The following is a 27,005-nucleotide window of genomic DNA, read 5'->3' as shown; positions in this document are numbered from 1 at the left end:
GCCTCCAAAGTACAGGGATTACAGTCATATGCCATCACACATAGCTATAAACTTTTTTTAAATAAAAATTTATAGGTGTCCCACAGGGCTACTACTTATAATTATGAGCAAAATGGTATCTGGCTAAGCCAGGCGTGGTGGCGCATGCTTGTAATCCCAACATTTCTGGGAAGCTGAGACGGAAGGATCACGGTTCAGGGACAGCCTCAGCTATTATGAGGGCTAAAGGTGGAGCACAGAAGGTCTCTGGTCAGAGGTCAAGTAGGAGCTAAAATACAGCCCAAATTTGACCAGGAAGGGGCACGTTCAGCAGGTCTTGAGTGGGGTATGGCTTTGGCGGAGGGGGTAGGCCTTTAAGTCTATATCTTCTGTTCTGAACGAAGCTTTTTTCTAACTCAAAAAAGCAATACTGGCTCTATGACCTGCATGGAAAAAAAACATATTTCTGTTTGTAACAGCACTATTTATGACAGGACATGATCATTTAAACCACCCAGAATGACAGTGGACGGCAAAACAGGGATTCTAACTTTTTTTTTTTTTGGTGGCTCTGGGGATGGAACTCAGGGGGTATTCGACATCTGAGCTACACCCCCAACTCTATTTTTCTTCTTTATTTGAAACAGAGTCTCGCTAAGTTGCGGAGGGCTTCACTACGTAGCTGAGGCTGTCCACGAACTGTGATCCTCCGGTCTCAGCCTCCCAAATGCTGGGATCACGAGCGTGTGCCACCACGCCCGGCTGGATTCTAACTTCTTATAAGGCACCAATTTATCAAAGGAAAGAGTCAAGTATGCCCAGTGAACTCCTGAAGCAGAAAGAAGGAGCACATTTTAGCAAAGCTTTCAACAAAAGGGTTTCTAGTTGACTCTTAAATAAAACCTGAGCACTTTCCTGATTAAGTGCCTAATTGAATTTGCGCTTACACAAGGCAAAATGCTCTCGGGAAGCTCGTACGCAGAGCTGCTAATTGGGAAATATTAATGACACATGAAAGAACAGCTACTCATAAAATTTACATGAACATGTTTATCGGCTCACGCCAAGTGCATTACAAACATAAGTGCGATTCAGTGCAAGGAGACTTGGGTAAGAGATGGGTCAATACTGAGGCCAGGGTGGGCTCCCGCAAGTGGGGTGAAGGCTGGGAGAGTCTGGGTGTGGCGGTACAACTCTACCGGGGCTCAGCCGGAGGGTGCCAGGCGACTGCTCATCAAGGAGCGTCTTATGCTAAGGTCAAAGGAACCAAATGGTACAAAGATGAGACAGTTCAGCAGTGGATACAATGCTTTTTGATTCATGAAAAGCAACCCCATAAGCCGGGCGTGGTGGCGCACGCTTGTCATCCCAGCATTCGGGAGGCTGAGACAGGAGGATCGCGGTTCGCAGACAGCCTCAGCTACTTAGTGAGGCCCTCTGCAACTTAGTGAGACCCTGTTTCAAAATAAAGAATAAAAAACAGGGCAGGGGTGTAGCTCGGAGGTCGGATGCCCCTGGGTTCCATCCCCAGACCTGAGAGGAAAAAAAAAAAAAGCAACCCTACCAGAGTCAAATGTTAAACTGTACCATGGTGGTAAATCTGGCAAAATCTAGAGGGTAGAAAATTCCAGAGTCCTAATTATGTTGTCAAACGAATTACAAGAAGAAAAAGGGTGAAGGGAGAAACTATAGATTTAAAGAGATTTAAGTGGGCCAGAGATACAGGTCAGTCACAGAATGCTCTCCTAGCGTGCACAGGTCCTCCTGGGCTTAAAACCCAGCACTATCGAAGACAATGGGGGGGGGCTCTGTTAAATAACAGCAGTACAAGGACGTTATTCAGAACTCCATAAACAAAATACATGACTTCTTTTTTTGTACTGGAGGTGGAACCCAGGGGCTTTTCTACCTCCGGGCTACACTCCCAGACCTATATTTGGAAACAGGGTGTCACTAAGTTGCTGAGAGCCTCACTAAGTAGCTGAGGCTGGCTTCGAACCTGTGTGATCCTCCTGTCTCAGCCTCCCAAGTGCGGGGATTACAAGCGTGCGCCACCACGCCCGGATTTACATATGACTTTTATAAGAAAACTAGAAAATTTGGACACTGGATATTTGATGTCAAGATATTATTAATTTTTAGAGCCGGGCGTGGTGGCGCACACTTGTAATCCCAGCATTTGGGAGGCTGAGACCGGAGGATCGCGGTTCGTGGCCAGCCTCAGCTACTTAGTGAGCCCCTCTGCAACTCAGTGAGACCCGGTTTCAAAATAAAGAATAAAAAAATTGCCGCACGCGCTGGCTTAGGAGACCCTGTTTCCAAATTTAAAAAAATGTAAAAATAGGTCTGGGAGTGTAGCCCGGACGTAGAAGGGCTTCCAGGAACCCCAGTACCACCAAAAAAAAAAAAACAAAAATAGGGCCGGGGGTGTAGCTCGGAGGTCGAATGCCCCTGGGTTCCATCCCCAGACCCACAAAAAAAGATATTAAGTTTTAGACATAAGTATATGCTAAAGAAAGTCCTTATCCTCTGGAGATTTACACTGAGTTATTTACATGAAGTGCTATGATGTACAGAATTTTCTTCATAATAATACTGGAAGTTGGGTGTGGTGACGCACATCTCTAATCACAGTACTTACATGGCTGAGACCGCAGGACCTAACATAAGATCAGCTTCAGCAATTTAGTGAAGCCCTCGGTAACTTAAGAGAGATCCTGTTTTTATTTTATTGTATTTTATTTTTTTATTTTTTGGTGGTACTGGGGTTCCTGGAAGCCCTTCTACCTCCGGGCTACACTCCCAGACCTACTTTATATTTTTGAAACAGGGTGGCTTCGAACCTGCGCGATCCTCCTGTCTCCGCCTCCCAAGCCGGGGATTACAAACCGGGGATTACAAGCGTGTGCCACCACGCCCAGCTAGAGAGATCCTGTTTTAAAATAACAAATAAGAGCCAGGCATGGTAGCCCACGAGCTTGTAATCCCAGCGCTTGGGAGGCGGAGACAGGAGGATCCCACGGGTTTGAAGCCAGCCTCTCTGGCTTAATAGACCCTGTTTCCAAATAAAATTATAAAAATAGGTCTGGGAGTGTAGCCCGGAGGTAGAAGGGTCTCCAGGAATCCCAGTACCACCAAAATAGTAATAATAATAATAACAAATAAGGAAGCTGGGCGTGGTGATGCACACTTGTAGTCCTAGTACTTGGGAGCCTGAGGCAGGAGGATTGCAGGTTCAAGGCCAGCCTCAGCTACTTAGTAGGACCCTCTGCAACTGAGTAAGACCCTTCTGAAAAATAAAGAATAAAGCCGGGCGTGGTGGCGCACGTTTGACACCCACCCCCTTGGGAGGCAGAGACAGGAGGATCGCGCAGGTTCAGCTGGCTTAAGAGAGCCTGTTTCCAAATAAAATGTAAAATAGGTCTGGGGGTGTAGCCTGGAGGTAGAAGGGTTCCATCCCCAGTACCACCAAAAAATAAATAAATAAAAAATAAAGAATAAAAAAATAGGGCTGGGGTTGTAGCTCAGAAATAGAATGCCCTAGCCGGGCGTGGTGGGCGCACGCTTGTAATCCCCGCGCTTGGGAGGCGGAGACAGGAGGATCGCTTGGGAGGCGGAGACAGGAGGATCGCGCTGGTTCGAAGCCAGCCTCGCGCGCTGGCTTAGGAGACCCTGTTTCCAAAAATGAAAATGTAAAAATAGGTCTGGGAGTGTAGCCCGGAGATAGAAAGGCTTCCAGGAACCCCAGTACCACAAAAAAAAAAAAAAAAAAAAAATAGAATGCCCCTAAAGTCAATCCCAGTAACACTAACACGCGCGCGCGCGCACACACACACACACACACACACACACACACACATTGTAGGCTGGATGTGGTGATGCATGCCTATAGTCCTAGTATTTGGGAGGCTGAAACAGGAGGATTGCAGGTTCAAGGCCAGCCTCAGCAATTTGCTGAGGCCCTGTTTCAATATATTAAAAAAAAAAAAAAAAAAGGACTGGGGATGTAGCTCAGAAGTAGAACACCCCTGTGTTCAATCCCCAGTACCACCAAAAAAATAAAAAAAGATATTGTAAAAAAGTAGTGATGCAAAATTATTATCAAGTTGGGGGGCAGGTTAAAATAGCATATTTATTGGAATTAGGTTTTCTCTATCTCATTTTTATAAACAATTTCAAGATTCTTTACATAATCATGGCTTGCTTTCGTCATTTCAAATGTCACACAAAGAATCATTGTAAAGTAATAAAATGATAACCCAACTTCATCCAACAGCATTGCCCTTACTAAAACTATACGTGTGTGTGTGTGTGTGTGTGTGTGTGTGTGTGTGTTACTGAGAATTAAACCCAGGGACAGTCTAGCTCTGAGCTACACCCCAACTCTATTTTACTGTTTATTTTGAAATGGGGTCTCACTAGGTTGATGAGTCTCACTACTTACCGAGGCTGTCCTCGAACCTTCAATTCTCCTGCCTCAGCCTCCCGAGTACTGTGATTAGCCATCCCTGGCTACACACCCTCTTAAGAATCCCAAACTGGAAGCTGGAAACCACAATCAAGAGCATTTCCGGAGCTGGGCGTGGTGACGGAGCTACCATCAGATGGGAAGGAAACCTCAAAAAACCTTTTGGGAAGCCAGCTATGGGGGCGCACGCTTGTAATCCCCGCACTTGGGAGGCTGAGACAGGAGGACTGCACAAGTTAGAAGCCAGCCGCAGCTACTTAGTGAGAACTTTTACAACTCAGTGAGACCCTGTTTCAAAAATAAAAAGACTAAAGCCAGACGTGGTGGCACACGCTTGTAAATCTCCGTGCTTGGGAGGCTGAGACAGGAGGATGCGGCAGGTTCGAAGCCAGCCTCAGATGGCTTAAGAGACCATGTTTCCAAATAAAATATAAAATAGGTCTGGGAGTGTAGCCATCCCCAGTACCACCAAAAATAAATAAATAAAAAAATAAATAAATAAATAAATAGACTAAGTCGGGTGTGGTAGTGCACACTTATAATCCCAGCATTTGGGAGGCTGAGATAGGAGGATTGTGGTTCGATTCATGGACAACTACTTACTGAGGCCCTTTGCAATTCAAAGAGACCCTGTTTCAAAATAAAAGGGCTGGGAGTGTAGCTCGGAGGTAGAATGCCCCTGGGTTCCATCCCTAGTACAGCTAAAATAAAAAATAAAAAAAAAGCCGGGCGTGGTGGCACAGGGTTGTAATTCCAGGGCTTGGGAGGCTGAGACAGGAGGATCACACAGGTTCAAAGCCAGCCTCAAGCTACTTAGCAAGGCTCTCAGCAACTTAGTGAGACCCTGTTTCCAAATAAAGTATAAAATAGGTCTGGGAAGCTGGGTGTGGTGGTGCACGCTTGTAATTCCAGTACTTGGGAGGCTGAAACAGGAGGATCCTGCAGTTTCGAAGCCAGCCTCAGCTACTTAATGAGGCTCAGCAACTTAGTGAGACCCTGTTTCCAAATAAATTATAAAATAGGACTGGGGGTGTAGCCTGGAGGTTAAAAGCCCCTGGGTTCCAACCCCCCAGTACCACAGAAAAATAAATAAATAAAATAAAATACCCAGAGGTAGAAAAGCCCTTGGGTTCCACCCTCATCACAAAAAAAAAAAAAAAAAAAAAAAAAAAAAGAGGAGCTAGGCGTGGTGGCGCAGGCTTGTAATCCCAGCATTTGGGAGGCTGAAACAGAAGGATCACGGTTCAGGGATAGCCTTAGCTACTTTTTTTTTTTTTTTTTTTTTTTTTTTTTTTTTTGCAGGTCTAGGGATGGAATCTAAGGTCATTTGACCTCCAAGCTACACCCCCTGCCCTATTTTTTATTCTTTATCTTTTGAAACAGGGTCTCACTAAATTGCAAAAGGCCTCACTAAGTAGCTGAGGCTGTCTGCGAACCGTGATCCTCCAGTCTCAGCCTTCTGAATGCTGGGATTACAAGCGTGCGCCACCATGCCAAATTCAGCCTCAGCTACTTAGGCCATTTGCAACTCAGTGAAACTCTGTTTCAAAATAAAGAACATAGCCTGGTCTGGTGGCCCACCTTTGTAATCCCAGCATTTGGGAGGCTGAGACTGGAGGATCCTGGTTTGTAGCTACTTACTGGTTTCAGCTACTTAGTGAGACCCTGTTTCAAAATAAAGAATAAAAAATAGTGCAGGGGGAATAGCTCAGTGGTCGAATGCCCCTGGGTTCCATCCCCAGACCGGCAAAAAAAAAAAAAAAAAGAAAAGAAAAGAAAAGAATAAAAGTGAAAACTAAATTCTCTCAGAAGAGAAATAAGGCCTCCTTCAAGAGTTATAGGCACACATCTTTTATGAGCACCCACTGTCACTAGCTCAGATCTTTAAAAGTTACAAAAGCAAACAGTTTCATGGCAAATATATTCTCTATCCAGCTAAAGGTCTCCCAGATCTATACAAACATAAAGACACCAGACCTTGTTTTGGGTTAAGGTAAGAAAAGGGGTCATTAAAGCTCCTTTCCTAAAAGGACATCATCTCTTTTCTTTTCTTTTTTTTTTGGTGGTACTGGGGTGGAACCCAGGGGCTTTCTACCTCCGGGCTACACTCCCAGCCCTATTTATACTTTATTTGGAAACAGCATCTCACTAAATTGCTGAGCGCCTCACTCAGTAGCTGAGGCTGGCTTCGACCCTGTGCGACCCTCCTGTCTCAGCCTCCCAAGCGCGGACGGACAGGCGTGCGCCACCACGCCCGGCCAGGACATCATCTCTCACCCACTCACGGCCTAGGGCAGAACGTCAAAGAGCATCTCAGGAAGAACTACCTGCCCTGAAGTGACAGCTCGGGAACTCACCTCATAGTCTTTCCTTGGCAGGATCTCATCCTCCTCTTCCTGCGTTTCCCCAAGGATGGTCTAGAAAACAGATCCACAGAAGGGAGACCTTTTCAGTGGTTGGTGAAGAATGGAGGGCAGAAATATTTACTAAAATCACTTGCTAGCTATAAGCCAGCTGGAACCACCATCCAATGGGAAGGAAACCTCAAAAAAACCTTTTGGGAGCCAGGCGTGGTGGCGCGCGCTTGTAATCCCCGCGCTTGGGAGGCTGAGACAGGAGGATCGCACGGGTTCGAAGCCAGCCTCAGCTACTTAGTGAGGCTCTCAGCAACTTAGTGAGACCCTGTTTCCAAATAAAATATAAAAAAGGTCTGGGAGTATAGCCCGGAGGTAGAAAGCCTCTGGGTTCCACACCCAGTACCACCAAAAAAAAAACCTTTTGGGAAGCCAGGTGTGGTGACTCACGCTTGTAATCCCAGCATTTGGGAGGCTGAGACAGGAGGACTGCACAAGTTCAAAGCCAGCCTCATCTATTTAGTGAGGCCCTTTACAACTCAATGAGACCCTGTTTAAAAATAAAGAATAAGCCAGTGTGGTGGCGCACGCTTGTAATCCCAGCATTTGGGAGGCCGGGACAGGAGGATCCTGGTTCACGGACAGCCTGTTACTTAGTGAGGCTCTCCGTAATTTAGTGAGACCCTGTTACAAAATAAAGAATAAAAAATAGGGCAGGGGGTGTAGCTTGGAGGTCGAATGCCCCTGGGTTCCATCCCAGACCCGCAAAAAAAATAAAGAAAGAAAGAAAGAATTAAAAAAAATTTAAAAAAAGGTCCGGGGGTATAGCTTCCATCCCCAGTACCGAGAGAGAAAAAAAAAAAAAAAACCTTTTGGGGTGGAGAGCCTTGTGGGTGGAGAGCCAGTCATTCAGCTGAGCTCTTCATTTCTATTGATACTTTCTTTAAATAACCACTTTCATTTTGGGGCACCTCTAAGATGTCCAATGCCAGCTCAGAGGTGGGGTGGAGGGTTCAGATTCTATCTGACAATGTGCCGAACCTGAAAACAGAAGGAACCGGTCAAACTCTGGGGCCACGACAACTCAAGTTTCCCCAGGCTGCTTTGCAAGGAGACGCTGGACTGTCAGTGACCCAGAAAGGAGGAGTGAGAAAGGGCTGGGGCAACTAAGCCAGCTGCTCCCCGAGCACCGCGGCCAGTGAAGGGGCTGCTTCTGAAAAGGAGCCTGTTTCATTCAAAAGTCCTTTCAGACGGAAATAAAAGAAGATACGGGTGGGACTGCCAGGAGCTGGCCCGGATTCTCCCTCGGATTCCAGGGAGGGGTCGAGAGCGGAGCTGACTCGGGCACGCCGAGCTGGGGGGAAGAAGCTCCGAGCGCCCGGGCTGCGCGGCCCGAGGCCCCACCCGCTGCCACCTGCCGGCCAGCTCCGCTCGGCCCCACCCCCGGCAACGCCTCTCGCCGTCCCTTAGCAACCGCCCCCTCCCCGGCCCCGCCCGGTCCTCACCAGCTCCTCCGGGGTGCGGGTCTCGCGCTCACCGCAGCAGCAGCACCACCTGCAGCAGCAGCACAGGGACCCCCTGCACCCCGCCATCTTCCTCCCGTGCAGCTACTCCGGACCCCACGGCCGGCCCCCTCCCACCCGAGATCCGCGCCTCACGTGACTGGCCTCGGGAGGGTCACGTGTCCTCCTCGAGCTCGGGGACAGAGACTGGGAGTGGCTGCAGACGGGTGGGGCGAGGGCCCGCGTCAGCGGACGGCGCAGGGCCCGCTTCCAACCAGGCCGCTGGGCGCCGCCATGTTGGAGGCGGGGCTTCCGGTCGCCCGCGGGCGGTTCCGCCCTCGCCCCGCCCCCTAGCAACCCGCCGCCCAGGCCCCGCCCCCTGGCGCCCGGCCCCGCCCCGGCACGCGCGCCCCCGGCGGCCACACTGCGGCTGCGGGCGGGCGTCCGGAGTCCTCGGGACCCGGGTGAGTGACGCCGGGCGTGGGGTCACCGCGGTTGGAGACCCCGGGGCCGGGGAACACCCACCGGGGCGGGGACCTGCCGGGGGCGGGGAGCGCTGCACATCGGCCCGCCCCTCCGCGTAGGGTCTCCCGCCCCTGCAAGCCTCCTCCGCCGGGACTCGTGTGACCCCCACCCCCGTGGCTGCCGCCCCGGCTGCCCGCCCCGAGGCGGAGGCCCACTTCGGCCCCTGCCTGGACGGAGGGACCCCGGGGATGAAGGGTCCCTGAGCTAGGGATGGGGATCCAGTTCCTTGGGACCGGCCTGGACCTGCGCCCCCGCCCCGCTCCCCCTTCGTGACCCAGTGACCCGCTGACTCGATTCTGGCCCAGGCGGCTTCCGGCCCCAGCCTTTTAAACCGGCCTCCCCCCGGCAGCATCTTAGAGAAGTGGGGCGGGCCGCTGGCTCAGCTGTCCCGGTGCCCACGGCGCGCCATTGTGCGCGGTGCTCCTCGGCGACCCTTTTGGGGGTGGTGGACTTAGTATCCCGATGCTTGGCACAGTCTAATTAATTGCGCAGTTAGTGGAAGAATACAGTCACTGCGCCTGGCCTCTTGGCGCTCTGAGCTTTGGCCCTTACTTTTAAGCGCGGGGCACTGGGGGATGCTGAATCCCTGGTCCTGGGGTCAGGAACTAGGAGGAGGGAAGGGGCACGTATCTCTTTACCCACAGTTACAACCCTCGGTGCCATGGGAGTCCCACTTGGAACAAACAGATGGTGGGTGTTGGTTGAAAGAGGGCACAATGCATTGTGTGCCTGGTGCACACTAGGACTGCAACGAGTCCTTAAAAGAGCAGATAGTTTACCAGGGGCGCAGCCTCCTCCCCCTTCTAGGTTTTGTTCCAGCAGGCAATTGCTGGAACAAAATGGGGCACCCCCTTGCACCAGCTGGCTGTGCTAGATTACCCCTTTCTCAGGCCCCACTGAGAATCTGGAAAATGGGCCACCTAGGGGAAGAACGCTTTGGCACACCGTTCCTAGTTTGGAATCAATTTGCTTTGGATGCCCCTGGTACATTCTGTGCACTTTTGTGTGTGTCTGGGGGGTGGGCAGTGGATTTCACCAGACTCTCAAAAGTCTAGGACCCGAATGGTTAATTAAGTACAACCGGCTTAGGGGTGGACATTCCCAGAAAGGAGTAAACCTGGTTCCCCTGTTGCGCCACCCGACTCCAGTTTCACTATCGTGTGTTTACTCATTGCTGAGCAAAAGTCACGTTTTGTTTCATTTTTAGGTGCTTGTCTTATTTGGTCCGCCAGCCTGCCGTATGGCACCGTACCCTGTTGGCGTGACCGTGGTGGCCCTGGCCGCGGCTTCCTGTGTGGTGGCCCTGCGGCCGCTGAGATTGCTTTGTCTTCTCTGGTGGCGGGAGAGCAGCACAGTCGGGCGACCTTTGTTCTGAGTTGGACATAAATTTATGCCCTCACTGGATTTGCGTGTGGCAGCTTTTGGAACAAAGCCAGCGTCAAGTTCTAACCCTCGACACAACGGTCTTCTTGGAGAAGCATGAACCCCGGGGGAAATCTGGCCGCCTAGACAAGCCGCGGCCCCTTCATCCTGCACACAAACTGCACCCGATTGCTTCCAGGCCAGGTCAGCTGGGGCGAGCTGTCAGTCTTCAATCGTCCCCCCCCCCTTCCATCCCCCTTCCCTGATAGCGCCTCAGCCCTCCCTCCAGCCTGAGCCTTGCCCCGCCCCCTCCCGACCCGGCTGTAGCTCTGGGCTCTTCCTTCCTCACGGCTCCGCCCAGTCGGGCACACCCGCCACGGGAAGGTTCCTTCCCTCCCTCCCCACTCACTCGGGTCTAAGCTGACCAACATGGACCATCGAAAAGCCAGGGTCCTCCCAGCCAGGCACCGCTGCCCTTCCCTAGAAGTGTGGGCCTCCGAGGCTGGCACTGTGGGGTTCTCTGTGCCACCCTCCATCAGGTAGCTGTCCCCGAGGATCCGGGGGCTGAAGGAGCCCCTTCGGTGCCGGGTGGGGGCTGTCTTGATGCAGGAGCCAGGCAGCAGCTGGGGGCGAAGCGCTGAGCAAGGCCGAGCAGACAGTCACAGCGTGGAGCCTGAAGCCTGGAGCCTCTGGGCCGGGGCAGTGTCGATGATATCAGCCTCTTTTCCTTGGAGGACGCATCCTCCCTCGCTCGAACCTGCCTCCCAGGTGCCTCCGTGGGCTGCCTGGCTGATGCCCTCTACCCCCATCCTCCTCCGTGCAGCAGAAACCCAGCAATGGTGAACGAGGCCAGAGGGCTCAGCGGCTCCCACCCCCGCTCAGAGGGCAGTGGCAGCGGCAGCGAGAGCTCCAGAGATAATTCGAGATGTTCCACCCCGGGCCTCGACCCCGAACGGCACGAGAGACTCCGGGAGAAGATGAGGCGGAGGATGGAATCCGGTGACAAGTGGTTCTCGCTGGAGTTTTTCCCTCCTCGAACTGTGGAGGGAGCTGTCAACCTCATCTCAAGGTAAGCTGCTGTAAGGTCAGGGGGCGGAAGAGGGGGCAGTGCGGCAGCCCCACCGCCGGCTGCACTTTAACCCGGCAGGAGAAGGCAGCCAAGAGGGGGCAGAAACGAGTCCCCCGCCGGAGCGTCATTTGATCTGCAGCTTCTCCCCGGTCTGTAAAAGTCCCTCCCCGGCTTCAGATATTTTTAGACCCGAACTTCCATGGGTTAAAAGTGCCGAATCTCTCAGAGGACATTCTTTGGCAGAACGTAGGGCTGGAAGCTGACCGGTTCAGGAAGTCGGAGAGCAGCAGTTTAGACAATGCTCCCGGCACGTTGAGGTCTGGATCGCGCCTCTCCAGATCCAGAAATGCCAACTTAATCACTATGAATTTCAGTTCCTGATTATCAAGGTTACAGTTTTTACTGCTTGTACTTTTTTTTTTTTTTTTTTTTTTTTTTTTTTTGGTGGTACTGGGGGTGGAACCCAGGGGCTTTCTACTCCCAGGCTACACTCCCAGACCTATTTTATACTTTATTTGGAAACAGGGTCTCACTAAGTTGCTGAGAGCCTCACTAAGTAGCTGAGGCTGGCTCTGAACCCGTGCGATCCTCCTGTCTCAGCCTCCCAAGTGCGGGGATTACAAGTGTGCGCCACCACGCCCCGGCTGCTTGTACTTCTCAAGGTTCTGAAATTTAGAGACACAAGGATGTATAAACCTACTGTCCCAGCTTGGAACGCCTGCACGGCCTTGGAGTCTGTTTGGGGACCTCAGCCTTACTCCGCAGGACCGTTGGCTGCCGCACTAGGGCCAGGAAGGCAGCACAGAAGAAACTTGTATCTGCCGACCTTCTTTTTCCTGTTCCTAGAGGGAGTCTCTGCTTGCCTCTTAAAGAGCTTCCTCCTTCAAGGTCACCCAAGATGCGGGCACTTTGAGAAGTGTGGCATTGACATTCTCTGTGACCGTAGTAGTAATCGTAGTAATCATCGCACTAGCCTAGCACTAGCCTAGCGGCCACGCTTACAGAGCGCTCACTGTGCCCTCCCCAGGCTCCAAGTGCCACGGGGCCCCCCTCTGTCTTAATATTCTCACGGTGCCGTCCTGCGGTACATACCTTTATCTGCCACTTATCCATGCGAACACAGAGCTCAGAGAGATGAAGTGATCTGCCCAAGACCGCCCAGCTCGGCAGCCGCATAGCCGGGAGGTGAACGTGGGTTGCTCTGATCCCGACTTGCACGCTGAGCTTTTCCAGCTCCCAGGCCCCAGGGGAAGGTGGTCAGTGCTGGCATCCCCCCACGAGCCCCTCTCCAGAGAGCAATCCCCCACAGGTTTGACCGGATGGCAGCAGGTGGCCCCCTCTTCATAGACGTGACCTGGCATCCGGCAGGGGACCCCGGCTCGGACAAGGAGACCTCATCCATGATGATTGCCAGCACCGCCGTGAACTACTGTGGCCTGGAAACCATCCTGCACATGACCTGCTGCCGGCAGCGCCCGGAAGAGATCACACGTCACCTGCACAAAGCCAAGCAGCTGGGCCTCAAGAACATCCTGGCGCTGAGGGGAGGTGTGGCCCGCGCTCCCCGCCCCGCGGCCTCTCCCTCATCCCTGCAGCAGTCCCCACACTGAGTCCGCGCAGGGTTCCCGAGTCACCTGTAGCATCAGTGGGTACCCGGGCAGCGCCCAGATGGGGCTGCTCCTTCCCCCTCTGCACCTGGCCGTAGGAGTTCAATCGGAACCGCAGCTGGTGGCTGATAACCTCCTGCCCTGGCCACACAGCTCCATCGACCGCTGCTGCGCCCGGCCAGCTTGCAGAGTGCGGTCTGGCGCTTGGCCACTGGCACCTGCTGTCCGCAGAGTGGGAAGGTGGCTGGGAGCGATGTGAGAGACTCGTGCTCCCCATTCAAAGACCGCTCTTCCCTTGAAATGAGTAGAAAGTTTCCAGGATGTCTCTGAGACAGTGGGAGAGGGCGCCTGAGCACACACCTTGGGCAGCAGGGCCAGGCCAGGAACCTCGAGTCCTCAGGCCCCGTGGAGGGTGGCGCTGCCTCCCCGTCCCCGCTGGCTGCCTCCTTCCCAGTGCTCGCAGGGGCTGGGCCAGGAGGAGGGGCGCCAGAGCCGAGCAGTGCCAGGTCTCTGCCTTCCAGGAACCAACAGCCCCGGGGAGGGAACATAAAGGCCCTTTGGAAGTGGAGGCTTTGAGCCCCAGTGACCATGCCTCTCCCGGACCCTGCAGACCCCCTCGGGGAGGAGTGGGAAGCAGAGGAAGGCGGCTTCAACCACGCGGCAGACCTGGTGAAGCACATCCGAAGCGAGTTCGGTGACTATTTTGACGTCTGTGTAGCGGGTGAGTGGCGGGGCCTGTGCGGGTAGAGAGGGCGAGGCTTCGGAGGCCAAGGGAGCTTGCCAGGACGCAGTTCAGGACTCTGTGATCAGGCGCCAGATCAGGGCGTGAGAGGTGGATTCCGCACTTATCCTCAGCCCACCCTCTCCCCTCCCAGGCCTGCCCCCACCCCTAAGCTTCTGTTTCTCAGCGACGCACACCCCAGCCTGCTTCTCAGCTGACTTCTGAATGGACCTGCCATCCCCTCTAGCCAGTAGCCCAGACTTCCCAAAAGGCAACAGTGTTACTTCCAAATTCCCAGGAGAAAGAACAGGGTTGACTCAACTCTAGCTGCTTGGAATCAGCCCTGTTCTTTCTCCTGGGAATTTGGAAGTAACGCTGTTGCCAGGAGCCAGGTTCACCTGAGGGAAGTGGATGGGGTGACCTTCCCTCCTGCTGGGCGCACTGGATTCAGCTTCTCAGTATACACCAGGGACCCTGGGTCATATGGCACAGCTTCTGGGGATGATCGTTTTTTTCCTCAACTATTTTTTTGGAAAATCATGCCATTGTTTATAATAAACATGGCAATGGTGGGCGTGGTGGCGCACACTTATAATCCTAGCACTTGGGTGGCTGAGACAGGAGGATCACACAGGTTCAAAGCCAGCCTCAGCTACCTAGTGAGGCTCTCAGCAACTTAGTGAGACCCTGGTTCCAAATAAAATAAAAATAGGTCTGGGAGTGTAGCCTGGGAGTAGAGAGCCCCTGGGTTTTATCCCCAGTACCACACACACACACAAAAAAAAAAATAAGGTAAACATGGCTACATTAAGGAATAAGGTTTGCGTGTGTGTGTGTGTGTGTGTGTGTGGTACTTAACATTCAACGCAGAAACATTCTACCTCTGAGCTATACCCTCTGCCCTATTTTTTATTCTTTATTTTGAAACAGGGTCTTACTAGGTTGCAGAGGGCCTCACTAAGTAGCTGAGGCTGGCCTCGAACCTGCACCTGCGATCCTCCTATCTCAGCCTCCCAGGTACTGAGATTACAGGTCTGCCCCCCCACGCCCAACTTCGGAATCAGGTTTCTATTCATCTGCATTTAAAAACAAGCTGCGCAGCTTCAGGAAAATCGTTGGTTACAGGGGACATTGCGCTTTTTCCTGGCTCCCCATATGTATGTGTCCACGGGGTTTCTAGGTGGCTAAGACTGGGAGGCGCTGACGAGAGCCGAGAAGAGGATGGGCACTTCTAGCCATTTCGGTTGCCACGGCTCCTCCTGGCCCAGAGGCAGTCAGTGTCCTGGGGGCTGGGCACCCGTACCCCGGTGGCGGATCTTAGGTGGGAAGTGGAAACGCTCTGAGCTTACAGCTGCTCAGTGCTTTCAAGCTTTGCCGATGATCGTAAGGTGGGCGGTAAGATCAACTAAGGATTAGGAAGAACCTCGGTGGGCATGGTGAGCGAGCATAGTGAGCCGGGCGTCCTGGCGCATGCTTGTGATCCCAGCATCTGGGAGGCTGAGACCGGAGGATCGTGGTTCGCGGACAGCCTCAGCTGCTTAGCGAGGCCCTCTGCAACTCAGTGAGACCCTGTTTCAAATTAAAGAATAAAAAATAGGGCTGGGGGTGTAGTTTGGAGATAGAATGTCCCTGGGTCCCATCCCCAGGACCACACACACGGGGGGAAAAACAGACCACAGTAAATAAGCAAAATCCAAATGTAATTAAATGCTGGCTTCGTTTGGTGGTACTTATGCTCGTGGCTATAAAGTTTCTGAATTGCCTACTGGAAAATAGCTTTGTTACTGAAAGCATGCTTAACCCCCATGTCCTTAACCCTTCAAACAATGACTTTTCTTTTCTTTTCTTTTTATTACTGGGGATTGAACCCAAGGGGGTTTTACTACTGAGCTGTAGCCCCGGCCCTTTTTATTTTGAGATGAGTCTCAATAAATTCCCAGGCCAGCCTTGAACTTGTGATCCTCTTCCCTCAGCCTCTAGACTAACTGGTATTACTGGCTTGTACTACCACACCCACACCCAGCTCTGCCATCCTCTTTTGGTTTTTTTTTTTTGTTTTATTTTTGTGGTACTGGGGTCGGAACCCAGGGGCATTCTACCCTCTGAGCTACCCCCCCGACCCAATTTTTTATTCCTTATTTTGAAACAGGGTATCTCTAAGTTGCAGAGAACCTCTCTAAATAAGTAGCTGAGGCTGGCCACAAACGGTGATCCTCCAGTCTCAGCCTCCCGCATGCTGGGATTACAAGCGTGCGCCACCACGCCCGGCTCTTCCGTCCATTTTTGATGGCTCTGGGTGGTTCAGAACAGAACTGCCTTATCCCCACAGAGCAGTGGCTTCCCAGCAGCCCGGGTCTCAGGGCTGCTTCCTGCCTGGCTCGGGATCCTGCCGGGCTCAGGTCGGGGAAGCCAGAATTCTCCACTGCAGCCTGTGGTCTTCCTGCCTTCGTGGCTGCCACAGCTAGGACGTGTAGACTTACAGGAAGGAATCATAGAGCTCCAGAGCTAATTGAGGGCATCTGGTCCCATCTCACAAGCAAGTCCAGACCCCGTCTTCTGTACACACACGCGCGTGCACACACTTTTATTAGTGCATTGTAGTCTCACAGAATAATGTTATTCAGAGTGATGGTGGCAGGCACAACACACTTGACGAGCCCCCCACTCCCCCCCCCCCACGATGGTGAGATTGGCCTTGGTCTTCTCACACATGTTCATAAAATGACTGGAAGTGTTTTCTTTATAAATTCTCCTTTACCACCCTCCCCTGGATCACCTCCCTCGTTCAACTGGGGTTTCTCCTTTTTTTTTTTTTTTTTTTTTTTTTTCCCTGTACTGGGGATGGAACCACCCAGGGGCACTCTACCTCTGAGCTACACCATTCCCAGCCCTATTTTTTAATTGTTTATTTTGAAACGGTCTCACGGAGTTGCAAAGGGCCTCACTAAGTAGTAGCTGAGGCCATTCTCAAACATGATCCTCCTGTCTCAGCCTCCCAAATACTGAGATTACAAACCAGTACCACCAGCCTGGCTCTCCCCTCCTTTTTTTTTTGCAGGTTAGGGAGTGAACCCCAAGGGGCATTTGACCTCTGAGCTACACCGCCTGCCCTATTTTTTATTCTTTATTTGGAAACAGGGTCTCACTGAGTTGCAGAGGGCCTCACTAAGTAGCTGAGGCTGTCCTCGAACCCAGATCCTCCGGTCTCAGCCTCCCTGATGCTGGGATCACAAGCGTGCACCACCACGCCCGGCTCTTAAGGTCCCTTTTATATCCTGATTACTCCCTAGCTTCTACTTAGGAGAGAAAACAGATGACCTTTCACTTTCTGTGCCTGGCTAATCTCACTCAGTGCGATCCAGAACCCTGTGTTCTCCACGTCGAGCACGCAGTCATCCTGCTGCCGAGTGAAACCTGTTTATGGGGTTGGTGCTGATGCAGGTTCTGGCGTCAAAAGCAATGCAGGATGTGACTGATAACGAGCCTGACTCAGGCAAACCCTCCCCCCCCACACAACAGACCTTTGAACATTTGAAAGTAGTCTCTGTATTCTCTCTGTTCTATTTATTTATTTTTATTTATTTCTTTATTTATTTTGTATGTGTATGTGGTACTGGGGATTGAACCCAGGGACATCCTGCCTCTGAGCTGCATCCTTAGCCCCTGTTCATCTATTTATTTGTTTATTGGGGATTGAATCCAGATGCATTCTAGAGCTATAGCCCCAGCCTTTTTTTTTTTTTTTTTTTGAACTTTTTTTTGTGGAACTGAGTATTGAACCCAGGAGTGTTCTACCTTATTTATTTATTTATTTATTTATTTTGGTACAAGGGATGGAACCCAGGGGCCTTCTACCTCCAGGCTATACCCCCAGACCTATTTTTATATTTTTGGAAACACGGAATCACCAAGCTGCTGAGGCTGGCTTTCAACCTACGATCTTCCTGTCTCAGCCTCCCAGGGAAGGGATTACAAGCGTGCGCCACCACACCCGGCTTATTCTTTATTTTGAAGCAGGGTCTCACTAAGTTGCGGAGGGCCTCATGAAGTTGCTGAGGCTGGCCTCAAACCTGTGATTTTCCTGTCTCGGCTTCCCAGTGCCAGTATTACAGGCTTGCACCACCACACCTGGCTCAGTAGGTTGCAAAGAGTCTCACTACACTGCTGAGGTTGTTCCTGAACCTGTGATCCTCCTGTCTCAGCCTTCCAAGTACTGGGGTTGTGGGCGTGTACCATCATGCTTTGCTTCTGTTCTGTTCATTTTTTTTTTTTTTTTTTTTTTTTTTGCGGTTCTGGGGATGGAGCCCAAAGGCATTCTACCTCCCAGCTACACCCCCAACCCTATTTTTTAATTCTTTATTTTGAAACAGGGACCAGGTGTGGTGGTGCAACATAGTTACTTGCTTTTCACTGTCCTGGACTCCTAAGGGATTTTAGTGTTAAATTAAAAACAACGTTTTGAAGCCGGGCGTGGTGGCGCACGTTGGTGATCCCAGCATTCGGGAGGCTGAGACAGGAGGATCGCGGTTCGCGGCCAGCCTCAGCTACTTAGTGAAGCTCTCTGCAACTCAGTGAGACCCTGTTTTAAAATATAGAATAAAAAATAGGGCTGAGGGTGTATCTCGGAGGTAGGATGCCCCTGAGTTTCATCCCTAGTACCGCAAAAAAGAAAAGGTTTTGATCCAGTGCCCCAGAGTCAAACGCAGTGCTCCAGAAACAGCCTGCAGATACCAAATGTAACACTTCTCTCGTGGCCACCACGTACAGACCTGATTTGCCTGGCTGGTTGAGGCAGGACAGACAGGGCATTAGGAGCGTTCCACCCCCAGTTCCGGGACAGTGGCTCCACGCTGCCTCCCACGAGGACCATCTCCAGGGTCGGGGGCACAGCCGCTGCTAGCCCCGCCTGCCGCCCTCGCTTCGCCTGTGCACCCTGTGTCCAGGACTGTGTTCTCAGGCACGCTGGTGTCCGCCTCAAGCAGGCAGAGGCCAGCCTCTCGGACTGCCGTCTCTATCGGCAGGTTACCCCAAGGGCCACCCCGAAGCAGAGAGCTTCAAGGAGGACCTGAGGCACCTGAAGGAGAAGGTGTCCGCGGGCGCCGACTTCATCATCACGCAGCTCTTCTTCGAGGCCGCCACCTTCTTCCGCTTTGTTGAGGCCTGCACCGCGGAGGGCATCACCTGCCCCATCCTCCCGGGGATCTTCCCCATCCAGGTGAGGGGCCCAGGATGCTCTGGCTCTTCACCTGCGTCCCACCATCCTGGCAGCAGCCAGGGCTCTGGGGAGAGGTGCAGCGTTCCTGCCCAAGTCCCTCCTAGAGGCTGATTAGACTGGGCATCAGACAGATGGCGATCCTTGTGTAGCGTGGTCTGGGGTTACCTTTAACCCACTCCCAATAGCGACCGTGTCTTGAGGGGCATGCTGAAATTTGGCCTGTGTCTGACAAGTGTTGCCAAAAGGGATGATAGCTTTCATTATAAAGTTTGTCTGCCAGGTGCAGTGGCACGCGCCTATATTCCCTCCCAGTACTTGGGAGGCTAAGACAGGAGGATAGTAAGCTCAAGGCCAGCCTCAGCAATTTAGCTAGTCCCTGTCTCAGAATAAAAAATTAGCTGGGAGCTGGGCGTGGTGGCACATGCTTGTAATCCCGGCGCTTGGGAGGCGGAGACAGGAGGATCGCGCAGGTTCAAAGCCAGCCTTGCTGGCTTAAGAGACCCTGTTTCCAAATAAAATATAAAAAATAGGTCTGGGAGTATAGCCCGGAGGTAGGAGGGTTCCATCCCCAGTACCACCAAAAAAAAAAAAAAATTTAGCTGGGTGTGGCGGCTCACATCTATAATCCCAGTACTTGGAGGAGTGAAACAGGAGGGTCACAGGTTCAGAGCCAACCCAGTTACTTAGTGAGGCCCTCCCAACTTAGACCCTGTTTCCAAATAAAAAACAAAATATGGCTGAGAATATAGCTCAGAGGTAGAATAACCCTAGATTCAATCCCCAGTAAAAATAAATAAGTAAATATAATCAGGCTGGGAGTATAGCTCCGAGGAAGAACACCCCGGGGTTCAATCCTGATACCAAATAAATCAATAACTAAAAATAAAGTTTGGTTAAGTCAGTGTTTCCCCAAGTCAGCTCTCATCAGAACATCCAGTGAACTTTTCCCACATCTGGGTTCCAGGTCTGTCCTCTAGAAGTAACGATGTAGGAAGCCTTGGCTTCTAGGGAGGCTGGTGATTCTGATGGTCAGTGAGCTGGGGAACGCCATGTTATAATAACTACACCTGGGGCCAGAGGGCCGGCTCACACCGAGGGCAGTCACGCTGCCGACCGCTGCCGTCCTCTGCAGAGCGCAGAAAGCAGGACGAGCCCAGCTGATCCCCGCAATGTGGGCTGACCTTCCCGGGTCCCCTACCACATGCCACGAGAGTTGCTGGGAGCCGGGTGGGGGTGGGGAAGGGCTAAGCATTCTGTGATGAGGCGAGCCACAGCCCCGTGTCCTGGGCAGGGCTACCCCTCCCTCCGGCAGCTGGTGAAGCTGTCCAAGCTGGAGGTGCCGCAGGAGATCAAGGACGTGGTGGAGCCAATCAAAGACAACGACGCTGCCATCCGCAACTACGGCATCGAGCTGGCTGTGAGCCTGTGCCAGGAGCTTCTGGCCAGCGGCTTGGTGCCGGGCCTCCACTTCTACACCCTCAACCGCGAGGTGGCCACCATAGAGGTGCTTAAGCGCCTGGGCATGTGGACCGAGGACCCCAGGTGAGGCCGGAGGAGAGTGGGAGAGGGATCCTGGTGCCGCGCTGGCCCCGGACGGACAGAGGCTCAGCTGTGCCAGGACCAGCCAGCAGTTGGCTCAGTGGCGCCCCCTTCCTCCCGCTCCCTCTGGCCAATCCCTTGTTCGGCCTCGTCCTCCTCAGGCGTCCCCTGCCCTGGGCCGTCAGCGCACATCCCAAGCGCCGGGAGGAAGATGTGCGCCCCATCTTCTGGGCCTCCAGACCAAAGAGCTACATCTACCGCACACAGGACTGGGACGAGTTTCCCAACGGCCGCTGGTGAGGACGCGCAGCTGCCCCGCCGGGAAGGCGCCTGGGAGGTGGCAGGGGCAGGAGTGGCCTCCGCGCAGTGGCACTGGCCTCTGTCAGGGGTCCAAGGACAGGAGTGTGCCCTGACCACCGGTGCGTCCCCGCCAGGGGGAATTCTTCCTCACCGGCCTTCGGGGAGCTGAAGGACTACTACCTCTTCTACCTGAAAAGCAAGTCCCCCCGGGAGGAGCTGCTCAGGATGTGGGGGGCGGAGCTGACCAGCGAAGAGAGCGTCTTCCAAGTCTTCGAGCACTACCTCTCGGGAGAGCCGAACCAGCAGGGCTGCCGGGTGAGTGGAGCTGGGCTGGGCCCCCGGCCACCCTGCCCGAGCTGCCTTCTCTCTGCTTTGTGGACGATGAGGCACCTCCCTTGGCAAAGGGAAAGAACGAGAGCGAGCCAGGAAGTCCCTCGGGAGGGGCGGTGGAGGTGGAGACGGGCTGGTTCCCTAGAGGGACCGTGAGAGGAAGACCCAGCGTCCAGAGCTGGCCACTGCCCCCCGCACAGGTGACCTGCCTGCCCTGGAACGACGAGCCCCTGGCGGCCGAGACCGGCCTGATGCGGGAGGAGCTGCTGCGTGTGAACCGGCTGGGCGTCCTCACCATCAACTCGCAGCCCAACGTCAACGGGAAGCCGTCCTCCGACCCCATCGTGGGCTGGGGCCCTGCGGGGGGCTACGTCTTCCAGAAGGTGTGGTAGGGAGGCCCGGCTGCCCACCTTGACCAGCACCAGGGGTTCCCTGGATGGGGGAACAGAGCTCTGGCCATTCTCTCCGGGGCTCTCTGAGTGACAAGGGGGTCAGAGGTCACACTTTATTTTTTTATTATTTATTTGTTCTCTTTTTTTTTTTTTTTTTTGTGGTACTGGGGATGGAACCCAGAGGCATTCGACCTCCGAGCTACACCTCCCAGCCCTATTTTTTATTCTTTATTTGGAAACAGGGTCTCACTGATTTGCAGAGGGCCTCACTAAGTAGCTAAGGCTGTCTGCGAACCGCGATCCTCCTGTCTCAGCCTCCGGAATGCTGGGATTGCAAGCATGCGCCACCACGCCCAGCAAGAGGTCACACTTTATTTATTTATTTTTTTGATGGTACTAGGGGTGGAACCCAGAGGCTTTCTACCTCTGGGCTATACTCCCAGACCCATTTATATTTTATTTTGGAAACAGGGTCTCACTAAGTTGCTGAGAGCCTCACTAAGTAGCTGAGGCTTTTTTCGAAACTATGCAATCCTCCTGTCTCAGCCTCCCAAGCGTGGGATTACAAGCGTGCGCCACCACACCCGGCTAGAGGTCACACTTTAAATCAGATTTTATTTTATTTTATTTTATTTTATTTTGCGGGTCTGGGGATGGAACCCAGGGGCATTTGACCTCTGAGTTACACCCCCTGCCCTATTTTTTATTCTTTATTTTGAAACCGGGTCTCACTGAGTTGCAGAGGGCCTCACTAAGTAGCTGAGGCTGTCCGCGAACCACGATCCTCCGGTCTCAGCCTCCCGAATGCTGGGATGACAAGCGTGCAACACCACGCCCGGCTTAAATCAGATTTTAAATCAGGCTCCTTGGCCTCTCTAAACCCCCGTGTTCGTCTTTGGTGAAATGCGCTGTATTTCCTATTCTGGGGACAGAATGTGATGAGCATGTGAGCTAAGCCCGCAGGAAGCACAGGAGGCCTCTCCAAATGGGGCTGTTACTGGTCTGCTGGGCTGGTGGCTTCTCTCATGCTGGAGTCGAGCTACATTCTGAACTCAAACCATGGGCTCAGGCTCAGCCCTTGGTTTAAGTATCAGCCCTGCTGAGCATGGAGGCCTGTGCCAGTAATCCCATTATGCCAGAGGCTGAGACAGGAGGATTGTAGGATGGAGACCAGCCCTGGCAATTTAGGCACTGTTAAAAAAGAAAAAGCCAGCCGGGTGTGGTGGCGCAAGCTTGTAATCCCAGCATTTGGGAGGCTGAGACCTGGAGGATCACGGTTCGCAGATAGCCTCAGCTACTTAGTGAGGCCCTCTGCAACTCAGTGAGACCCTGTTTCAAAATAAAGAATAAAAAATTGGGCAGGGGGTGTAGCTCAGAGGTCAGTTGCCTCTGGGTTCCATCCTCAGACCTGCCAAAAAAAAAAAAAAAAAAAAAAAAGAAAAGAAAAAACCAAGCCAGGCGTGGTGGCGCACACTTGTAATCCCAGCGCTTAGGAGGCTGAGACAGGAGGATCGCACAGGTTCGAAGCCAGCCTCAGCTACTTAGTGAGGCTCTCAGCAACTTAGTGAGACGCTGTTTCCAAATAAAACACAAAATAGGTCTGGGAGTATAGCCTGGAGGTAGAAAGGCCCTGGGTTCCACTCCCAGTACAAGAAAGAAAGAAAGAAAGAAAGAAAGAAAGAAAGAAAGAAAGAAAGAAAGAAAAAGAAAGAAAGAGGGAGGGGAAGGAGGAAAGGAAGGAAGGAAGAATGAAAGTGATCCAGGTGTGGTGGTGCACACCTTAATCCCAGTACTTGGGAGGCTGAGAGGAGGATCGTAGGTTCAAGGCAAGCCTCTGCAGTTTGGTGAGACTAGTAGTAACCTAGTGAGACCCTGATTCAAAACAAAAACTAAGCAGGGCGCGGTGGTGCAGGCTTGTAATCTCAGTACTTGGAGGCTGAGACAGGATGATCACACAGGTTCAAAGCCAGCCTCGGCTACTTAGTGAGGTAGAGGCCCCTGGGTTCCATCCCTAGGGCCACAGAAAAATAAAACAAAAATAAAATAGGGCTTGGGTGTACCTCAGAGTACCCCTGAGTTCAGTCAGTCCCTAGTAACAATAAAAAAAAAAAAGCCTATCAGCCCTGCAGTTGACCGTCGGTGCAGCCAGCTGGCTCAGTTCCCAGGAGCTAAATTCTTCATCCGAGGATAAAGCAGATGAACTTAGTAAACCCAGCTTAATCCCCAGTAGACAGGGGAGCTACAGAAGACATCGGTGTCACCGGCATCGCCCAGGCACTCAGGACGGTGGAGCGCTTAGGCCTGTCAAGCACCGCAGCTTGTTAGACGGGTCGTCTCTGTCCAGCTCCAGGCCTCTCTTCAGGGCTTCTCCCTGCCTGGCTGGGGAAGGGCGCCAGGTATCTGCGGTTCACGCCCGGTCCACAGGGCCTCCTCTGGCCTGACGCCCCCAGTGTCCGGCACATGTGCCCGTGGGGGCGCCTCCCTGGATGCTCAGGGCGTGTCTGGCCGGGCCAGAGTGCAGTGCGTGCGCGTGGAAAGGGTCCAGGCGAGGAGCTGGGGCTGTGCTGACCGTGTCTCCCGCAGGCCTACCTGGAGTTCTTCACCTCCCGCGAGACGGTGGAAGCGCTTCTGAAAGTGCTGAAGAAGTACGAGCTCCGGGTTAATTACCACATCGTGGACGTGAAGGTGGGCCCCGCCAGGGCTCGGGAGGCGTCTGAGAGCACCCACGTGGGTCCCTTCAGCAGTCGCCAGCGCCTAGCCCGGCCCAGGCGTGTGCTGCGAGAGAGCCAGGGAGCCAGACCCCAGCTCTGAGAGCTCCCCGCCTCGCGAGGGAGAAGTGGGGAATTGTGAGCCAGGGTGCGGGGAAGGTGGAGTTCTGTGTGGGTCGCTGTGGGATCCGGAGGAGGCACGGCTGACTTGGGGGCCGGGAGCACTTCTGGGAGGTGTCTTGGTGGCCCGAGGCCTTTAAGGACAGTCGTTGACCATCAAGGAGAAGGCTGCTCCAGGGAAGGGGCAGAGGTCGTGCAAAGGCGTCGACCTGCACTGCCTACAGGGAAACGGGGAACAAGGGAAGGGGCAACAGGCGGCGGAAGCGCTGAGCCACGGCCAGGGCCCCATGGCTGTGTGGAATCTGGGGCTTCCCTAAAGGGGAGGGAAGCCTTTCTCCATCAGCAGCGCGGCTTGGCTCCCTGCCTCATTCTGCCTCATTCGGGCTGACCTTAGGGCAGTGGACAGCCATCTGGACCACAGGGGAAGGGGTCGCTGGTGGAGGGCCCTCACGGCGATGCAGGTCAAAAGAGGCCTGTGGCAAGCTGGAGAAGAGGGGCACAGCAGAGCTGCCAAGGCCAGCCCGCGGGGTGCGAAGGCCGGCTGGAGCAGAGCGAGGAGGAAGGACTGGCCAGGGTCGCCTCTGTGTCTCTGATGCTTGACACCACTCCCAGACACGCAGGCCTGGGAGGGGGGTTGGAGGTGGGGTAGGGTACCAGGCCACACAGGGAGGGAGCATGTCCAGCCGGGCGAGGCCTGCGGTTGGCCTTGCCCCGGACCTGCCTCGTCTCTTCCCCAGGGCCAGAACATCACCAACGCCCCGGAGCTGCAGCCCAACGCAGTCACATGGGGCATCTTCCCTGGGCGAGAGATCATCCAGCCTACGGTGGTGGATCCCGTCAGCTTCATGTTCTGGAAGGTAAAGGACCCGAAGGGGGCCGCCCTGCCTACCTGAAAGCCCAGGGAGGCAGCACTGCCCAATTCCAGTGAACGCCCAGCCGGAGGCCGCGCCCGGTGTTGAGCCTGGCGCGTGTTTCTGGCTGGGTGGGCTCGGCGCTGGCCGTGGGCCTGGTTCTTCTGGCCGTGGCCGGTAGGATAGCAGCAGGTGCCCCTGCCTGGGGATCTGACCTGTGTGCCTTGTGCGCCCACACGCGTGTGCAGGACGAGGCCTTCGCCCTGTGGATCGAGCAGTGGGCCAAGCTGTATGAGGAGGAGTCCCCGTCCCGCATGATTATCCAGTATATACACGACAACTACTTCCTGGTCAACCTGGTGGACAATGAGTTCCCGCAGGACAACTGCCTGTGGCAGGTGGTAGAAGACACATTCGCACTGCTCAACGGGCCGGCCCAGAAGGAGAGGGGGACGGAGGACCCCTGACCCCCGCGCCCGTCGGGCCTCGTCTTCTCCTGGGTCCTGGCTCACCTGGAACCCCGCACTCCCTCGTTTCTCCCACGCCCAGCTTCCGCTGCCTGGGGGGATGCAGGTAGACTGGGCGAGGCTTCCAGGTCCCCCAGGGGAGCCTGGTGCTCCCGCTGAGCCCCTGCTCTGTTGGTAGGGAGCACCTCCCTCGGGCAGTGGAGCACAAAGGGTGGCACACCGCATCCCAACGGGAGGCAGCCCGGGACCCTGGGAGCCTCTTCTTGGGGCTGATGTAGAGCGGGCAGAGCAAACGCAGGGGCAGGGACAACAGGCACCGCGGCTTTGAAGACAAGACCGGCATGGTGAAGGTGCCGCGCCCTCCCGCTGCCCAGGCGCTGCCAGCCGGGCCCCGCCTCCTCATGGCGAGGGGCTACTGCACCAGCTCCTGCAGGGCCCTGGTAACACAGCCTCTCTCACCACCTGCTGCTGAGAGCTCTGCAGGGCTGGCTGCTCTCTGAAAGGGGAAGGGCCGTCTCTGTGTTCTGATGGCTGGAGAGGAAAAATGCCCCTTACAGGCTAAGGGCCGTCCATGCTTGTGCTTTGTGGGCCAAAGGCAGAGGCGAGGTTCGCCGGAGCCAGGTGCCCGCTCCCGGGCTTGTTTTTAGGCAGGTGTTCCTCCTGCCGGCTGCTCTGCCCTCTGCCCACCCGGGCCCCTCCGAGTCTCAGGCCTGGTACCCAGGGCAGGGTGGGGGCGCACAGAGCAGCTGAAGCCGAAGGCGGGGGCTCCCTGCGGCCTCTCTGGGCCAGCTGGTGGGTAGGGGGCAGCCTTTCGGAGAGACAGCAAAGGAAGCAGCCAGGACTGTGGAGGCCTTATGTGGCCTCCAGCGCCTGCCCGGGTGTGGGGGGCGCTTTCTTTCCCTGAGGAGGTCAAACTCAGTTCTGCCTTTCATTCCGTGGGAACAAGTCACAGCTACAGTGGGGTCCCCCGTTCTGGTCCAGGCCCACCAACCCCCGGGGCGTGGGCAGCGTCCAGCCTGCCCCCAGGGCCCCCGACCCGGCCTGCTCAGGGCACGCAGACGGCTGGCGGCTCCGCTCCTTGGGCTCCGGGCTGCCAGGTGCGGTGCCACTTTTCAGAGGCCTGGAGTCGGGAGGAACAGGCTGCCCTTTGTGTCACGCTCCCCGAGGGCCCAGGCTGGGCCTCCAGGGTAGCACCAGGCCCTAGCCCTTCTCCCTGTGGAGGCCCCTCCCTCTAGCCCTGGCAGCCGGCCCAACCTGACCTATGACCCCGGAAGCCGTGCTTGGACCCGAGGGATCGAGGGATCGGGTGCCTTGGACCCTGCCGGGGCTGGTGTGAGCGGCCACACTGACATTGGGCTTAGCTCGCGCCTACCCATCAAATCTAGAGCTCCAGCATTCTGGCTGTGTGTTCCATCTCAGCCCTGTGCCCCACTCCCGGAAATGGAGGGACCCTGGGGGGATGACCGGAGGACCCCTGACGCCGCAGTGTCCAGAGG

General features: G+C 54.3%; 2 protein-coding genes across 3 annotated transcripts in view; one reads left to right on the top strand and one right to left on the bottom strand.

The window, feature by feature from the left end:
• The window catches only part of CLCN6 (chloride voltage-gated channel 6), a gene marked incomplete at both ends in the record, with an annotated part of 37,522 nt that extends 29,129 nt beyond the window's left edge, over window positions 1-8,393 (bottom strand). Inside the window, 2 exons of the mRNA XM_080692938.1 lie at window positions 6,805-6,864; window positions 8,307-8,393. Coding sequence (XP_080549064.1) covers window positions 6,805-6,864; window positions 8,307-8,393 — 147 coding nt within the window. The remainder of the gene's footprint in view (window positions 1-6,804; window positions 6,865-8,306) is intronic.
• A 2,226-nt stretch (window positions 8,394-10,619) lies between these two features.
• MTHFR (methylenetetrahydrofolate reductase) lies at window positions 10,620-25,509 on the top strand (the record flags this gene model as incomplete). 2 transcript variants are annotated; one of them, XM_080690992.1, is made up of 12 exons in its annotated part: window positions 10,620-10,729; window positions 11,017-11,259; window positions 12,569-12,807; window positions 13,477-13,587; window positions 18,609-18,802; window positions 20,094-20,344; window positions 20,503-20,637; window positions 20,776-20,956; window positions 21,172-21,354; window positions 23,947-24,048; window positions 24,929-25,048; window positions 25,291-25,509. In XM_080690992.1, 12 exons carry the CDS (start codon window positions 10,620-10,622, stop codon window positions 25,507-25,509), a joined length of 2,088 nt encoding a protein of 695 aa, XP_080547118.1. The 2 variants fall into 2 exon arrangements, with proteins under 2 accessions (XP_080547118.1, XP_080547117.1); XM_080690991.1 differs by having other exon boundaries at window positions 11,014-11,259.
• Window positions 25,510-27,005: the final 1,496 nt, after the last annotated feature.

This window comes from Muscardinus avellanarius (genome assembly GCF_963383645.1).
Source record: "Muscardinus avellanarius genome assembly, chromosome: 3".
Lineage (NCBI taxonomy): Eukaryota > Metazoa > Chordata > Mammalia > Rodentia > Gliridae > Muscardinus > Muscardinus avellanarius.
The sequence above is the reverse complement of the archived record's forward strand: the minus strand, read 5'-3'. Positions and strand labels throughout refer to the sequence as shown.